The sequence below is a fragment of the Sceloporus occidentalis genome, unplaced genomic scaffold (assembly GCF_023333645.1).
Source record: "Sceloporus occidentalis isolate IW3139 unplaced genomic scaffold, rSceOcc1.0.p SCAF_7, whole genome shotgun sequence".
In the NCBI taxonomy this organism is placed as follows: domain Eukaryota; kingdom Metazoa; phylum Chordata; class Lepidosauria; order Squamata; family Phrynosomatidae; genus Sceloporus; species Sceloporus occidentalis.
Genome location: NW_028316987.1, coordinates 17329329 through 17347702, shown reverse-complemented (window position 1 = coordinate 17347702; position 18374 = coordinate 17329329). Strand labels below are relative to the sequence as shown.

The 18374-nt window shown below is 41.8% G+C and overlaps 2 protein-coding genes across 4 annotated transcripts; one reads left to right on the top strand and one right to left on the bottom strand.

The window, feature by feature from the left end:
* The first annotated feature begins 196 nt into the window (after positions 1-196).
* Positions 197-9267, top strand: MLX (MAX dimerization protein MLX). Of its 2 annotated transcripts, XM_089532201.1 has the most exons (8): positions 197-273; positions 4191-4227; positions 4648-4737; positions 5306-5412; positions 5605-5704; positions 5811-5910; positions 7181-7382; positions 8254-9267. In XM_089532201.1, exons 1-8 carry the CDS (start codon positions 226-228, stop codon positions 8308-8310), a joined length of 741 nt encoding a protein of 246 aa, XP_089388327.1. In that variant the 5' UTR covers positions 197-225; the 3' UTR covers positions 8311-9267. The 2 variants fall into 2 exon arrangements, with proteins under 2 accessions (XP_089388327.1, XP_089388328.1); XM_089532202.1 differs by lacking the exon at positions 4648-4737.
* Positions 9268-10113: 846 nt separating this feature from the next.
* On the bottom strand, positions 10114-18030 carry PSMC3IP (PSMC3 interacting protein). 2 transcript variants are annotated; one of them, XM_089532204.1, is made up of 8 exons: positions 17816-18027; positions 16151-16266; positions 15100-15189; positions 13757-13868; positions 12503-12648; positions 11997-12050; positions 10630-10689; positions 10114-10461 (listed from the first exon to the last, which is right to left on the bottom strand). In XM_089532204.1, the coding sequence occupies exons 1-8, from the start codon at positions 17850-17852 to the stop codon at positions 10405-10407; spliced, it is 672 nt and encodes a 223-aa protein (XP_089388330.1). In that variant the 5' UTR covers positions 17853-18027; the 3' UTR covers positions 10114-10404. The 2 variants fall into 2 exon arrangements, with proteins under 2 accessions (XP_089388330.1, XP_089388331.1); XM_089532205.1 differs by lacking the exon at positions 11997-12050 and having other exon boundaries at positions 17816-18030.
* Between the last annotated feature and the right edge of the window lie 344 nt (positions 18031-18374).

The window sequence follows — 18374 nt, the reverse complement described above, 5'->3', positions numbered from 1 at the left end:
GGGGAGTCCTGTGCCCCTAACCCTAAAGGATATGGAGAAACAAGTGTAATGTGCTAGAGGCAAACAGATGGCTGCGATAAGGTTTGTCACCCTCAAGGCCATCTATGAGGCAAAGACTACATTTCCCAGCAGCCCTTGCGGTTCAGGTTCGCGGGAGTACCCTCCCTCGGCGCTGATTGGCCAGCGCCGGGGAGACACGTGACCGTGTGGCAGAGCTGTGGGAAGATGGCGGAGGCGTCAGGCGTCTCTCCGGAAAATGCCTGGGGAGGAAAAGTGAGTGGAGCCGGGGAGGACCGAAGGGGGAGGCATCGGGAGAGTGAGTCCGTGGCGGGGCTGGCGAGGGGCTTCACCCTCCTCCTGGGCCCAGGAAGGCAGAGTTCCTTCTGAGCCTCCAGGGCAAAGCCCAGCCTTGGCACCTTTCCCTCTTTCGGATGCACTCTCAAGCCAGTCAGAAAGAAAGAGGCTGGGTCCGCACTGCAAGAATGACCCAGTCTCATCCCGCTTCAACGGCCCTGGCTCAGTGCTAGGGGAGTCTGGGATTTGTAGTTTGTTGTGGCACCAGATCTCTCTCTCTCTCTCTCTCTCTCTGACAGAGAAGGCTCAGTGCCTCCCAAAACTACAGTTCCCAGAACTCCCTAACTGTATGCATGGCGATTAAAAGCGGTGTCAAAGTGGATTATTCCTGCAGTGCAGATGCAGCCAAGGAGGTGTTTTAATCTTCTCAAGGGCTGCTTGTCCTAAACCCAGGTTTAGTTTTAAAGTGACTGAATCAAGTTTAATATTAATGATTCTCCTAATTATCTTGACTCTCCTAAAGATGTTCTCAGCAGCAGAAGCAGCAGCAGCGACTCTTCAAACTGGCATAATTTTTCCTGTTTTACAATTTGTAGCCTTTTCTATCATTTCAGTAGAGTGTCCATCTGAACTGAAAAGCACAGGAAGCAAGGCATAAAGATTGGCACCCTTCTTGTTCTTTAACCTCATTGCAAAACGGCCCATAATGGCTGCATCCACACTGGAGAAATAACCCGGTTTGGTACCGTTTTAAGTGTCTTGGCTCAAGGCTATGGGATTCTGGGAGTTGGAGTTTGTTGTGGGCCCAGAGCGGAGCGGAATTCCATAGCATTGAGCCAAGACACTTAAAGTGATGCCAAACTGGGTTATTTCTCCAGTGTGGATGCAGCCAAGGAAAGAGGAGTGGAGATGGGCACACAAAATTTGGCACTCCTTAAAACTGCATAGAACAATCGTCCCCAGCTTCCAGATGTGTTGAGTTACCACTCACCAAATGGTCACAGGCCTGTTTGCTGAGGATGAGTTGTAATCCAACGTTCCATTGGGGACTGGTTTTGGGCGTGCTAGCATATAGTAAGTGCATTATGGGAGCCTGACTGTGTATTTTAAAGAAGGGTCTAAGTGGCCAGGTTGAGAGAATCGATACAACTTTGTAGCTAAGGGCCGGAACAGACAGGCCAAAATAAAGCTGCTTTGGGTCACTTTGGGTGTATGCTGTTTAAATGACACACACATCTTAAGAGGCCAGAAGCTGCACCAAAGCTGCGCTCTAGACCTTGGGACAATTCCCTTACGCAGGAGATCCGTTCCAGAATCCGCCGTGTAAGGGAAATACCATGTAAATTCAAGCCCCATTAGAAACAATGGGGCTTGTTCCCACAGCATGCACCTGACGTGCGCCCCATTGTTTCTTCCGGTGTGTTGGAGAAGCCTTTCCGGCACGGTTTACAGCATATGCAAGTGTGAAAGTTAATAAGAGTTCAGTTTTCATCAGCAGAGCAGCAAAAGTGTGGGTCAGGCTATTGCTTTAAATCTGTCTTCCTAAAGAGTAAAGACTTACTCCAAAAAACATACCATTTGTAGTTTAAAAACCAATAATAATGACTTTAATAAATAAATACATAACAATCAAAATCCTATCCTAACTTGTGATGGTTTGGGAACAGAGATTAAATTTCACCATCTTTAATATAGCCGGAAGAAGAGAGAAACCCTACTGCTACTGCAGACAAGACTCTCTTAGGGGAGACTTGAGTCCAAAGCACCCTGGAGGTATATTCCAGTCTGAGACCACTTTATCTGCGGAATTGTGGGGACTGTAGCTTTGTGAGACATTGAGCCGTCTCTGTTTGGTGCCACAATAAACTACACTTCCCAGGATTCCCTAGCACTGAGCCAGGGTAGTTAAAGCGGCCTCAAACTGGATTATGCTTGCAGTGTGTTTTGAACCCTACTCTGACTGAGACTAGAATCTTGAGAGAGAGTCTGTTAAACAGCCTCCAAGAGTGAGTGATCAGAGTCATATGTTTAGATAGAATGAGATAGCTGGAAGTCCCTGTCTATCTAAGGACAGAAAGGAGAATGCAGTACATAAATTTTCCAACAAAGAAGGGATAGAATCAGAGTTGGAAGAGGCTATCATCAACATGAGTCTAACATGGTTCAAAAGGATATGCCTTATGAGTGAGGTTGTCTGAGGTCCAAAACATACTGCAGTAATAATCCAGTTTGCCACTTCTTTAACTGCCCTGGCTCAATGCCATGGAATTCTGGGAACTGTAGTTTTGTGAGACATTTAGCCGCCTCTGTCAGAGAGCTGTGATGCCACAATAAACTACAATTCTCAGAATTCCCTAGCACTGAGCCAGGGCAGATAAAGCAGTCTCAAACTGGATTATATAGAAATCAGTAGTTTAGCTATTAGACAAAGGGAGGCTCAGGTGCAGTCATCTTTACACTTGTAATAGGATTGAACTCAGGTAGAGTCAACAGAGCTATGGCCGGGAGAACCTGAATACAAGCAATCAGCATTATAACTAGTAGAAGGAGAGAGTAGGAGTTCTGGAGATGAGGACTATGAGGTTTAACACCAATTTGAACTGTATAGGGATGTTTGAGGAGGAAGAAAGGGGGTACCTTTCCCCCAGCTATTCCAAATTTTGAACTATTATCTCTGATAAGGTTTGAGAGTAGTTTTCTACTGCTATATATCAGAAGGCTGGGTGTGGTGCCCTTGAACAGCAGTATTGTACAAGTCTTCTATTCCAGGCTGGCCAGAACTCTGAACACAATCACTCCTTTTAGGAAGTAAGGATACACTGCAACATTTTTTGTGGTTCCCCTTTTGCTGTCTTTGAGCAAACTTTTGTAGCTGTGTCTATAAGTGAAACAGGCAAAACCAGGATAGTGGTTTCTGCACACTTATTATTATTATTATTATTATTATTATTTATATTTTCCTGCCTCTCTCAGATGGAATGAGGCAGGAGCACAGCCTGGTGTAAAATACAATACAAAATGAAGTACAGCTTCCCCAGTAAGCAAATATTTGCAACTTTAATAGAAAAATAAACCAATTTCATAACGGCATGACAAAACTTCCATGACATTCAGAATGTTGAATTAAAGGGGGAAAACAAGGAAATTGGGGAGGTGACAGAGGGAATTAGGCTGTTCCAGTATCTACCGCACCAATAATAAATTTCTTAGTAAGCCTTTGCTTTCTGAACTGTGTAAGAATTTCTCAGAGAGAAGGAAAGGGTAAGAGAAGGAAGGACTGTTCCTTTTTCAATATTCCAGACTTCTTCTCTCCCCACCCTCCCAGTGGTACAGCTCAGATCAAGACTTGCTCTCACTTACAGCAAAGCAGGGAATGCCAGAGCTTTATTGGGCTTTATTGCCAAGACCGTGTTTTATACTTTCCCCGCATTCTAGAAGTGGAAAGGTTACCCTCATATGCAAAGCTTGAACTTTATAACTTTTCAGTGTTGCAACATTTCTTTGCTTCCTGCATTATATGCAAGCTAATATGAAGCCTTTCAGGGTGCTACTCTCTTAACACTGTTACTTAAATCTTCCTGCAGTTGTTTAGGATTCAGTCTTGGTTCACTGTAGCGTAAAAGTTACGCCTATCACAATTTAGAGTTCTGAAACATTGGTCATTTCCACTGCTTGTGAAGGGCTGATTTATTGTTGTAATGGTCAGTCAGTTGCTACTCTTACTGGTTTGTTGAACACACTCCTTCATTCATTTCTACATGCAGCTCAGGTTTTAGAAATGTTTGGAAAAAACTAATCAGAACTAGCCACAGTTTAGTGAGTCATCATATATTTAAAAGAAAATTTGCTTTAATTTCCCCCCTCTCTTTTCTTCTCTTTTTTGTGACACAAACTAGGTTGACTCTTCTTTTAGTGACAATGGACTAGATCCTGGTAAGTGTCCAGTGGCCAGTTTGTTTGGCTTTTTAAAGATCTCCTTCTCTTGTTTTTATCTTTTCTTTGTCTGTAACCTGTCAGCATGAAGTCATATGACAGAAGGGGCAATGAGAAAGTTATGGTAACCAAACTGTGGACCCTTTCTGCCATTCACTGCTGTGGATTCACTAAGCATATATACAGAATTTACCACTGTTGTATACCTATTAATATAAACTACCACCTGGTTGCATAATTGACATCAGTAGTGCCAGTTACAATCCCTTACAATTACAAGCATGTTGTAAAAGGGCAGGGAATTTTTTTACCCTTCAGTCAATCTAACTGCAAGTAAATAAAGGTGGGTAAAGAGTGTTAAGGGGTATACTGAATTATTTTCGATATGCACCCTAATATTCTTTGGTGTTCATTCTCCAGCACTCTTCGTTGAAAGCAGGAGAAAAGGGAGTATTGTATCAAGAGCTAACAGCATTGGCTCTACCAGTGCCTCTTCAGTACCAAATACAGGTATGGCTCACTGGCTCCCTGTTCAAGTGAAACTATCAGTTTTCTCCCAACTGTGCAGTGAACAGAACCTTTGTTCCGTATTCTTGTAACATCTCTGGTTGTCTATGGGGATAGAGGGTATTGTCTCAAGCACTCTGTCTATAGAGAGTGAAATTATAAAGAAGAGGGCTAAACATTTGGAAATCAGATGGCCTATAGCTGGTTGGTTATGTTTGACTGTTAGGAGCTGTGCTCCTGGTATTACAAGACTGAGATGAAATTCAGTTTGGAATGTGGCAGCATTAGTAGCTCTAGTTAATTTTCTACCCCTTTCCCCCTGGCATCCATGCAAGTGTGGCAATGACAATTCAGAGAAAGAGTGGCCCATAAAAAGGGCTTATTCTCTTTTATCTTGAAAAGAAGTCTGAGGCAGGCTGGGGCTATTAATCTTCAAATGCTAGTTCTTACCAGGCACTCTTCTTTCACTAATTTGAGTCTTGTGTAATATTGTAGTTTGGGAAGCTGCTGAGAGCTCCACAAAGACTTCCCTTAGGCCTCTTACCCGAGAAACACTTTTCTCTTCCTACAGATGACGAAGATTCGGATTACCAACAGGAAACCTATAAAGAAACTTATAAGGACCGTCGCCGGCGTGCCCACACACAAGCTGAACAGAAGCGAAGGGATGCCATCAAAGTGAGAATTTAAGAGGAGCTCCAAGCTATGTTTTACTACTCTTCTGACCTTCATCCTTTATGTAACATGTTTGTGTTGATCCTACAGTAGAGGGAAAGGGAGACTGGTGTGAGGTTTTGCTGCTTATAGTGAGTCTTTCTGTCAAAGGGAACAGCTTTGCTTTGTTTTAATGTTGTTCTGCCTCTCCTACAGAAAGGCTATGACGATTTGCAGGCGATTGTACCAACATGCCAACAGCAAGATTTCTCAATAGGATCTCAGAAGCTAAGCAAGGCGATTGTACTGCAAAAGAGTGAGTTAAGCCAAGGGATTGATTTTGCATCCCATCTTCATGTTCTATTAACAGTTGTGAAAAGACTCTCTGTAGTTGCTAAACTGCTCCTCTTTATGATCCACAGCCATTGATTATATTCAGTTCTTGCACAAGGAAAAGAAGAAGCAGGAGGAAGAGGTCTCTACACTCCGGAAAGATGTGATGGCATTGAAAATCATGAAAATGTAAGATACTGTCTTTGTGTGTGCAAACATGCACATATAGTGTATATCAGTGGTGACGAACCTATGACACGCATGCCAGCAGTGGCAATCAGAGCCTTCTCTATGGGCACGCATGCTGTTGCCCCAGCACAGAGTTTGCCAGAGTTCATTACTAGAAAGCCAGAGGGATGTGGCACTTTGCAATAAATAAGTGGGGTTTGGGTTGCAGTTTGGGCACTCAGTCTGCAAAAGGTTCATCACCACTGCTGTATATACTCATGTACAAGTTGACCTTGTGTATATGTCGAGGGATGGTTTTGGGGCCAAAATTTTGAATTTTGATATTACTTGTGGATAAGTTGAGGATAAAACTTAGAGGCATGTAATAAAGCACATAAAAGACAAAGCAAAGGCATCAGTGAAGCACCTATCATCACACACCTTTCCCCGCTCACACCACACTTACACTTTTCAAAGACTGTTTTGCATTGTCCGGACAATGCAGAAACACACACAGACCCGCCCATGCCACCCTCACTCCTTGTAAAGGGTCTTTTGCAGTGCTCTGGCAAAGCAAAAACACACACACACCTGCCCATGTCACACTCACTCCTTGCGAAGGCTTTTTTTGCATTACTCTGGCAAAGCAGGAACATGCACACACAGACCCACCTGCGATGCACTCACTCCCTTGCAAAGGCTCTTTTGCATTGCTCTGACAAAGCAGAGACACACACACACCCGCTCCCATTTGTGCCGCACTCACTCTGTGCAAAGGCTCTTTCGCACAGCTCTTACGAATTTCTCTAGCAAAGCAGGAGGACACTTGCACACTCTTTTTGGCTGAGCAGCAGCTGCTGAGGTGAGAAGAATTGGGTGTTGGGCGACACTTCTTTTAGGACCTTTCTGAGCATTATTATAGTATTGAGCTGCTTTGGGACCCTTTCGCAAGAAAGGTGGCATATAAATTAAATAAATAAATAAGGTGACCCAGTCAGTTTTTTGGCATCTACGTACTGTATTTTCCAACTTATAATATATATGGTAACATAATGCTTCAATAGTAGCTGCCCCCAGAATATTCATAATTGAGAGAACTCACTTCTCTTCATTGAGCAACAAATCCCATCCTATTTTTAACAGGTTTATGATTTCTCTCTGCAACATGATGGTCTGGTATATGAAACTTTCCAAGTTATAACTTACATCCTTCAACCTGCATTTTCTGACCAAACAGTTAAGATTCTGTGTGGTTTCTCCTAATTCCATCAGCCACATTTCTGTCTTTTAGAAATTATGAGCAGATTGTCAAAGCTCACCAGGACAATCCAAATGAAGGTAAAAACCAGGTCTCTGACCAGGTGAAGTTCAACGTTTTCCAAGGTATCATGGATTCCTTGTTCCAATCTTTCAATGCCTCCATCTCCGTGACGAGTTTTCAGGAGCTTTCAGCATGTGTCTTCAGCTGGATAGAGGAGCACTGCAAGCCACAGGTAACTAGAGTACTGCAGAGCATATTGTTATCAGATACATGTGGCAAACATGCACTTAATTTTATCATGGTAGTCTTCCAGGATTCAGTGTTTTCCTTGGGGGAAAAAAAGACTTTATTGGGTCTCTGAGGTGGATTGCATTATTTTTTCCCATAAAATTGGCATGGCATGCATGAAACTGTCACCTGCTCTGTTCCTCCCTCCCTGATGAGAGAAAGGCTTTGTCCTAATTTGTAAAAACTTTCCTCCTTAGACCACTGCACACTGCAGATTGTTAATTCTGCAGTGCAAGGCAGGGTTAAAATCAGAATGAAGGGCTCAGCTTCTGGGAGAGGATGCCTTGTCCAGTCAGTGACTCTATGGATCTGCTATTCCTATACAACTCTAGAATAGCTTTGAGGGTTTTTAAAAAAAAATCTACAAAAACAACTCTTTGTTCCTTGTCTCCTTTAAAATCCTAGCTAGAGGACTTGAGAACTGTCCTTAAAGGTGCATGATGCTACAGATATCCCAACATGCCACTGTTCCATCAGCCACTGGTGACATCAGTGGATTTAGGAAGGGAAGGACAATCTAACTACTACATACTTTGCCACAAGGCTTCAGCTTGTCCTAGAATCCCTTATTTGGAATGTATCAGTTGTCTCAAACTGTCAGTTGGTTTGTCTTGCAAGGAGGATGCCAACCCTGCTATGGATTGTTCTGCCATTGTCATTCTGTCTGAACTCTTGTGTCAGATACACTGGCTGGTAATTATAGATGATGGCCCCCTTTCCAGAAAGTGATTCTGACACAAATGTAAGATGAGCAGATACTTTTAAGTGTTTAACCTGATCAGTCTGCTATCAGCTTATTTGGTTTCTTTTTCCAGACCCTACGGGACATTGTCATTGGTGTCTTGCAACAACTGAAGAGCCAGCTCTACTAACGACATGGAGACAACTAGGAGGACATTTTGGAGTTGTGTGGCCAGGCTTGAATTTTTCCAGTAATTCCTCTTCAAGCTTTTTATGGGGCCACTGATCGTGTTTAGCCCTTCTTGCAACTCCTGAAGTCAGCAGGGAATTAGCTACTGATGAAAATCAACTGCTGCTGTACCCAGTTTCAGGTCTTGGCCCTGCTGTGTTCTGCAAGTTAACAGATCAGCCAAGTGGTTTTAAAATCAGCTTAGCTCCTTTCCTAAGAACACAGAGGTACTAGGACTTCAGTTCTCTTTAGACTATCCTTCTTAGAGCAGCAGCTGAGCTTTTTAAATTCTTAGCACAAGAAACTGAGACATTATACTTGAGGCTTGATTTAATTGACATTAGCTAGGTTGAAAGAGCTGTATGTTCTGTGATATACATGCAGACACCTAGTTCACACACAATGGCTTTGTATAGCATTTATTTTGAGCTAAGGGCTGACTTAAGCAATAAATTGCTGTGTTTTGCATAATGTCTTTTGTTAGCCTTACAGAGGTGCAATAACCCATGGTACCACAGAAGTCAAGTCATACCCTCAAAGACCTAAGTAGCCTACAGCCCAATTTCTTAGAGCCCTTCTCAAATTGCTGGACTGACTTATAGGCGCAGTTTGCTGTCAGTGCATGCAGTTAAGAGTCCAGATAAGCTCATTGATTCTGCTAGCAAAAAACACAGGTGCGCCTGGGAAGAGAACTTTTCAGACTCCTCTATGCCTAAGCCAATCTTCTGCAACTTCTACTTCCTTTTCCGTAACTAAAAAGGGTGTTGTTTTAAAAAAATACACACACTGCTGTCTGGCTCTGCTGCTGGTTGGTGGAGAAGGACTCTGGTTTAATTACTACTTTTGTCACTCATGGAAATTAAACTATTTTTTTATCACGACAAGCAATTCTAATAAATTTTGCTAAGTGTTTCAGTTATGTTGGTATTCTTGCTTGGTTTGTCTTGAAGGAGACTTTGCCAGAACTAAAACAATATAAAATCTCTGGTCCATAATATATCTCAGTATCTAACAGAGAAGTATTTCAGAGTTTCCTCCTCCTTAGTGAACCAGAAAAAAAATGAGGAGTAATCCACCAATCCCCTGCCCAAGCAAGGGCAGCATAAGATGCAAAGCATCCACACCTTTAAATAAAACTGTTCATGGGAAGCCTATTCTAGGATTTAATCCTCAAAGTGACTGCTTTGTGTTATCTCCTGACCACCAATGCAAGGCCAGGCAAAATTCTTTCTTTCCTCCCACCATTACATAGTGTGAGGAAATAAAAAATCACGGGGGCAAATGAAACCAAACACAGTGAGCCTTTGGTATCAGCTGGGGTTTGGTTCCAGGATCCTCCGTGAATAACAAAATCCATGGATGCTCAAGTCCCATTATATGCAATGGCACAGTAAAAAGGTGCTTCTTATATAAAATGGCAAAATCCAGGTTTGCTTATTGGAATTTATATATTTTGGGAAATATTTTCAAACCATGGATGCTTGAATCTGTAGATAAAAAATCTGTGGTTATGGAGGGCCAACTAGCAGTGGAACCATTTGTTTTACACTTCCCCAATATTGGACAGGTTCCTTCAGTCCTGTTCACTTGACCTATACTTACTAATTTTTTGATGCAGACTCTAATCTCAAAGCCACTGGGTTGAACTTTGGGGGGCCCTGATCTGGGTATCTAGAAAAGATTACATCAAGACACAAACAAGTGGCATTAATTTAATGGGCATGATGCCATTCATACACTATACAAAAAGGAAATGACAACATCATTTGATTACTTCAAGTATTTATTTTCTGTTTTCCCCCCATTAACAATTTTCTGAAGTGCTTGTTGGTAATCCTGTGTAGTGAAGCTAAAAGCTTTCAAAACAAAATGGTAATCAGCCCGATAGGCCTGAAGAGAGGTGCTGGAAGAGAGAAATAATAGTGCAGTAGGCAGATTCTGCTCATTTTCACTGAATGCAATATTCTTTCAAAAATATACAGCAATGTAGAGTATGGAGGACTGAAACTGGAGTGCTGGGTAGACAATAATCTCATAAAATAGCTGAGCTGCTGGTTCAGATGGTAGGTAAAGTAACGTTGAAATCTTCATCTGTCTCAATACCAACTTCTTCCTGCACAAAAGACAAAACATACCACTTAAGATGAAAGGCAGGACAACACAAACATCCTATGCCATTCCACTGCAGTGGATGAGCTGTTGCACTACGGGAAAACAGTTTATTCAATCACCCTATGTAGTTGTCATCTAACACCAAATAAGGTGTGTCTATAATACTCACGAAGAACTGTTTCTTGCTTTTAGGATAGCCTTCCAGGATAGCATCAAGTAGTTCTGTTGCCTGTTGAAAGAATAAATACCACAGAATACAATAAATAGGGCAGGCCTGGTTCTACTTCCTCCTCCTTAGTGGCAAAAATGCTCTAAATATCATGCCCAGCTTGAGAAATGAGGACATGTGCTCTTTTAAAAACAAATATCATTCTCTGTCCAACATACACGTAACTAAGCCTTAAGTTACATATCCTAAGAGAAAAGAGATTGGTTAAATGGGTGTACCAAGCACATCTGCAGTTGAGACAAGCTGATAAAGCAGCGTACCAAACATATGACAGACTTGATAAGTAACTATTTTTCTGTATGAGCTAAATCTTCAGTGAGAGAATATAGACACCCATGACTCCTAATTCAGGTAGAAGTGTTCAACAGAGAATACAGTTCTAGATATAGTTAATCAGCTAGATAGAATGTAGAGGAAATTCAAAATTTTAAAGGGGAAATGGTGCAGTAAACAGGAAGAGAGGAAAGATGTCATTACTAGATGCTCTCACAAATACAAATAAGCAATGGCCTATGTTTCAGGGAGCATCTGACAATTTAATGGGTGCGTAAAGTTTGCTTCAAAGCCACTATAAACCCCTGCAGGGCAAACTGTTCCTGATAGTGCTTGAAACCTGTAGCCAAATTGGGGCAGGCATGGGGGAATCTCTTCTGGATCTGCACTGGATCCAGTGCTTTTTATCATGTTCACAAGTGGATTTGGGGCGAGTAGTGAGATAGTCAGATTTGCTGATGAGACAAAATTATTTAATGATTAAAAATGAATTGTAAAATTTTGACAAGGCCTTTCAAGACTTTCAAATAGGGCTGAGCATGCACATGATCAAAGCCCTTCTGCCAGCATCCGGGTGCCATCTTGGCGCATGCCCATCCATACTGCGTCCGCCATGATGACGCATGTGTAGCGCAGTGCCCAAAGGGTGCTGGCTGGAAGGGGTGTCATCATGGCATGCAAGCGCGTCTGTGGCACCCCTTCAAATAAACTGCTCAGAGCAGCTTCTTTTAGGGAATGGGTCAGTGCCGCAGCATGCGGCTGCCGCAGCAGCACCAACCCAGGGTATACAGGGGCGGTGTTTAGCCACCCGTCAGTACTGCCCCTAAGTGTCCTCACCCCCCAATCAAATTTTTCAATTCCAGAGGGTCTGTTGGGACATTAAAAAACTTAATGAAAACAAGTCAAACAGTATGCAAAATCAGATCATACTCTAGTCAGGTTATTGCAATTTTTTCTAGTTTAAACATTTCACTCTTGGTGCTATGCAGCTATGTTACTCTTTCCAGTATAGTACAGTTCAGAAGCTGTATTACCATTCTCTTCCGGCGACGCCATTCCTTGCAATACAGCTTCTTCTCATTGTACACCTGCAATCAGTAAAAGTAAACAAATCTACTCTCAGCTACCAACAAAATGGTTTACCATTCAATCAGATTACTATGTAACTGGATTTGCTGTTGGATTTGGTGTTCACAAGCTGTCATCAAGGGCCTTAGAAATGGAAAACGGTTCTTCCATTAACCCCACAACATATTTCTCCCAAGGCTGATAAAATTAAGAATAAGAAAGACTCAATGACTTTGGTACAGGTAGGCTGAGGGAGTGTTCAGATCTCATTAAAAACTATCAGAAAATGACTGTGGTTTTTTGGGGATCTTAAGTCTCTCCCATCTTTCCGATTACTTATGGAATATTCAAACCACTGGGGACCCCACACATAGCTGGCAAAGAATGGCAGGGCACCTAGAAGGAAAACCTCTATACCTGTCCGGACCATGCCAGTTCTTGCCACAGGACCCTCCTTTGGCAGCTCTGTTACCTTTTCTTTCTCCTCAGGGGTCACATGATTGGCAGCAGATTTAATTCGTTCCAGTTTCTCTGTGTAATTGGCACAATCTTTTTTTAAGTCTTCAATCTCTTTAACCATCTCTGGGGTTGTCATAGAGCCCTTCAGTTCTTTCAGTTCTGGAATGGAATTGCTAGTTACAACAGCTGCTGGTCAGTGTGAAGGACTGCAAGTGTTCAGCACACTTAGTGATGTGATGGCCCAGGAAGAAAATGAAAAAAAATTGGGGGGGGGGGGGAATCAAACTATTTCGGGGGGAAATCAGAAAAAAAATGGGAAAGGGGTGGGAATGAAAAAATGGATTATGGATTTTTTATTTTATTTTTTAGAGTGATGAATGACATGTTTAAGACAAGGTGTTCAAATATTTACTCCGCTAAAATTATTTCTAACAACTATGGAGCAGGAAGAATTTTTTGTAACAATGTATAGTAGCTATCATTGCAATTCCTTGTTTTGGTTTCCTCTTCTCTATTCCTTTTATGGAAATAAAAGCTTTACGTCTGCTTGACGATGTAGCAAACTAGAAGAGGGAAATAATTTTCTGTTTTACTAATGATTTTTGCTCTTATTTTATTTTGCCTGCTCCTAATATACTAGCAAAACCAAAGAAATTCCTTATAGTTCAGGACCTTGTAACTGCATTTATAACTTTTTTTTTTAAAAAAAAAAGGAAGTTCAATTTGTAATTCTAATACAAATAATAAAGTGTAAATTGTCATATACAAAACATAATACTTTTATGCCAAATGAAACTGCATAATTGTATTACATTATGTATATGCAGTGGGCTGGCCTTTTCAGCAGGCTAGTGATTGCACCATTCACAGACTGCCACATCCCATATTATCCAATAGCTGCACGTGCCCATAACTGTGTTGACATGAGCATCTACATATCGCCACTCACTGAGTAACATGGGGCTTGAGCTTCCATCATTTTTCTCATCTGCTTGGGATCCCGGAACCAAACCCCTACGGATGGGGAAAGCCCTGTGTAATACATTTGTTTCTAAAGTAACAAAGTAACTTTCAACGTGTAAAGGGCCCTAATATAATTGGTTTGAATTTTTCCAAAAAATAATTTTTTTAAAAAAAGAAAAAGAAAAATGAGAGAAAATGTTTCCCAGATACTGACATTCCACAATACTGTACAAGTGTCCAGTCTTGCATGCACTGATTCTGCTAACTCTAGCTCAGCAAATTGACTTATTCTGCCTGCACATACCTGACTCCATATGACGACAGTTCTGTTGGAGAGTCTGTACTTTGCAGGACAGTTCTGAAATTTCATTGTCCAAGCCTTTGAGTTCTGAATCACTCACATTACCAAAGCGTTCCTGGATGACCAAAGACATGAGGAACAGTCATTAAACTAAAATGAGCAATGGTGAGAATAGGTAAATTTTTCCTACCACATCTCAAACTGTACTCTCCTGGTTAGCAACTAGTTTTCCAGTGGCAAGAAGATGGACAGCCAAATACCTCACTTGAAATCTGGTGTGTTACAGTATTCATTCCCTCAAAAGAGAATAACTACAGTGAGCCCTCCCCTTACACGGGAATCCATTCCGGATCCCTCCATGTAAGGGGAATTCTGCATGTGCTGGAGCCCTATTGGAAGTAATGGGGCTCACGTCCTTGGTGTGCAGTGGTGCAATAGTGCCACAGGCACACGCCCCATTAGTTCTTCTGGGGTGCATGGCGGGCTCTTCTGGTGCAGCTTTCAGCATATGTGCACCCACGTAAAATTTTCTCTGTTGCCAGACATCTTCAGAGATCTGACTTGGGGAGCAAGTCTCCAGCAGCACTGTTTGTGGAAGATCCCCGCGGTTTGCCTGTGCGACATGGGGGGATAGCATAGAACCCCTCCCAATAGCAACCCCACACAACATTGGAAGTGGGGGAAAGAGCCAAGAATCTGGAAACTAATCTGTGGACTTCCAGATCCTTGGTTGCCTTTCATCCTTGCCTGCCCTATGTGATATCAGAAGGTGAGGAAGGCAGTCAAGGATGCAGAGGCTGTAGCCTTCCAAGATCTTTTCCTGTCTCTCTCACGCCCACTTGCTGCATGACATCTGGAACTGATTCTGTTTGAGGACTAGAGGGAGAAACCAGGAAAAAAGCTTCAAGGAGGTTTCTTCTCATTGGAGTTTTCTCAGTTTCCCCCCTCAAGCATTCAAATATTATTTCCATCTCTAGTCAATGTTCAAAAGTCTAGTATTATACACAACATTCCCAAAGTAACAGACATACGCTTATAGATAAACACATGTCCCATGGGAATCAATCTGCTGACTTAAGAAAGCTCTGCAAAAAACATATTTCAAGTCTGCTTCTGGTGTTTTAAACAAGATGAAAGTGCAGTGTACAAAAACAATTTGCTTTCTAACAGCAAGAAGTACAGGACTATGGTACTTCAAGTATGTAGCAGCATATTTTTCCCTAATGCCATTTCATTATAGTCACAAAATTTAGGTTTGCTGTATGTTGTGTTAAAAATATTTTATGAATAGCAGATTCGCATCTAACCAGCTGAGTCCGACAAAAATTGAAAGGTGTCTCCCTCACCTGGTCCGGAAAATAGATTTTTTGTTTTCCATACACCTTCTCTTTGATCTTCCCTTGTTGAGCCAACTGTTCTAGTGCTTTCACTACAGCCTTTTAGAAAAGAAAAGAAAACATTGGGGCAAATTAATAGAGATCTAGGATATAGGAGTAGACAGGCTGATCAGCCTCACATTAATATATGCATATTTAACAACAGGAATAGAGAATCAACACTTTGGGAACGGCAAGATAGTTGTGCTTTGAAGGAGACATACTAATGTGAACTCTAAAATCTGTCACATTCCAACCCTTGACAATGCACTTTGATTGTCTGCTATTAGCCAAAGAAAATCAGCTAGCTGTTAACAGCAGTATTTGCTCCATAAGATATTTGATGCTGTGATGTTATACTACAGGAGCAGCCTGTCCCAAAGATCTATTAGAATTACCTCAAATGCTGAGAGCATTTGAGGTAATTCTAATAGATCTTTGTGACAGGCTGCTCCTGTAGTATAACATCACAGAATCAAATATCTTATGGAGCAAATACTGCTGTTAACAGGTGACCTGAAATACATTTTGTATAGAAAAACAAGTGTATCTAATTCAACCAATCCGTTGCCTCAGGGATGGTTCGTACTAGTGAACATCCACCATTATGAAGATCACACAGGTATTTATAGGATTGTATCAAACTGAGAATGTTTACATAAAGTAGTCTGGGATGCCAGATATATAAATCACGCCCCCCAAAAAAATCCACAGATTTTTTTAATCAACAGATTCAAACATCCACAGCTTTAAAATATTAAAAGAAATATATACATTCCAAAAAGCAAACCATTTTATATAAGGGACACCGTTTTACTATGTCATTGTATTTAATAGGACTTAAGTAACCATGGATTTTGGTATCCATGGGGGATCCTGAAACCAAACTCGAGCAGATACCAAGAGCCCACTTTAGATAAGTAAAGTGCATGTCTGTTTTGACACCTTTGTTGGTCACTCTGCCCTTTACTAATATGGGATGATGCACGCCCACACTTTCACCTCTAAGCTCTTCTCTCACCGTCTTGCCCAGGCCATGTTCTCGCTGTAAGTTGCCAAAGGCATCCTGTGCACTGTGAGGCCGGTTTTGCTCCTGAAGATATCGCAACAGGATGGCAGCTGCACCTTCTCCAGCTCCTTGAAAAGAGAAAACGATAAGTGTCTATCATAAAGATGATAAATAGCATAAGACCATCTCACAAAGCGAGCCAAGTGTGCTGTACCAATGTTCTCGGACTGTAACTTCCATCAGCGCTAGCTAGTATCTGAGATAATGAGGAATGCTGTGACCTGTCAAATAAACAATCTGTAAACCATTCTGAGGGCCTCTGTGGCAAAAAGCAGGGTATAAATACTCTAAATAAATAAAATAATAAATAATACAACCACGTTTGGAGGACCACAAGTTGCCTACTCATGCCATGAAGTTGAAGGAAAAACAGGGCAAGTAAGGTCCAAAACACATTGCAGAAATAATCCAGTTTGAGACTACTTTAACTGCCCTGGCTCAGTGGTAGGGAATTCTGAGAACTGTAGTGTTCGCGTGACATTGAGCCTTCTCTGTCAGAAAGCTCTGGAGCCGCAAAAAACTACAATTCCCGGGATATCCTAGTACTGAGCTAGGGCTGTTAAAGCGGTCACAAACTGGATTATTTCTGCAGTGTGTTTTGGACCTCTAGTGAGGGAAACTCTGGCAAAGAAGGAATCATGGCACCTTCCTCATATTGGATTGCTGTACCCCGCATTCCTCATTACTGACAAAACCAGCTAGGGCTGCTAGGAGTGCCAATTCAATGGCAACATCTGGGAGGCCGCATGGTTTTTCCACTCCCGCTGTGGCCTAACCACCACATGTGCCTCCACTGACCTTCAGCAAAATACGGAGGGCCATGAGGAAGTGGCACCATTTCTTTCTGTTAACATAGTGCTTTTATACATACATATGATATTTTCCGACATAATGTGCAGCGCTGTGTAAATCTACAGTGCTATATAAAGAAAGTGTAATAATGATATTATATATATATGTGTGTGTGTGTGTGTGTGTGTGTGTGTGAGGAATCTTTTTTATCAGGGAGGGTTTTTTAATGCGCCTTTTTACACTTTAAATAATTTTTCCGTATCGTTTTACGAGACGATTTTAAAAATGTGAAAGTTTCTTAATTGACTCTTTGTGGGAGAAAGGAGGCACATTATATAAATAAAGGCTGCATCCACGCTGCAGAGGTAATCCAGTTTGACACCCCTTTAGCTGCCAGGGCTCAATGCTATGGAATTCTGGGAACTGTGGTTTGTTGTGGCGCCAAGGCGCCACAACAAACCACAGTTCCCAGAATTCCATAGCATTGAGCCCTGGCAGCTAAAGAAGTGTCAAACTGGATTATTTCTGCAGTGTGGATGCAGACAAAGAAATACTGACACACACCCACACACCTGTAATTGCAAAATTTAACAACAAATAAACACCTGGGATTACAATTTGGGTATATTAGCACAATTCTGTCTCTACCTATAAATATATATGCATATGCATATATATATATATATATATATATATATATATAGTATATTAATGGCTTCTTCCATTCCTGTAAAGAAGATGCTGGAAAAGGGGCGGTTGCCTAGCAACCAGGCCCAAGGCCTAGCTGCGGCCTACTCCGACCCCTCCTCGATTTTGCTCTCTCACCCGCCGATCCTTCCCGGTTTTTGCCTCCTCCGCTCATCTTGACCACCAAAAATGCCCCGACAAGGAAATGCCCGGAAACGGAAGCTTGGAAAAAATACAACTTTTTTCTTTCTTTTTTCTTTTTTTAAAGCACCTTTAGGAACATAGACTCAAAAGTCTAGAGTGACAAACTTCATCCGGTTTCCATATTGATGCCTTTTCGCCTCTTCTGAGGGGAAAAGTGACCCTTTATTAGTTTGTTTGTTGGCTAAGGTCCAAAACACACTGCCCAAAATAATAATCCAAAATAAGCCTTGGCTCAGTGCTAGGAATCCTGGGAATTGTAGTTCACTGTAGCACCAGAGCTCTCTGTGACAGAGAATGATAAATGTCTCACAAAACTACAGTTCCCAGAATTCCCTAGCATTGAGCCAGGGCAGTTGAAGCAGTCTCAAACTGGATTATTTCTGCAGTATATTTTGAACCTAAGTTAGTGCAGACATGATTTAACACAACAGCCTTTGTGTGTACATGGTTTGAGCCTTGGACTATGACACTGGGCCATGAAACCCACTGGGTA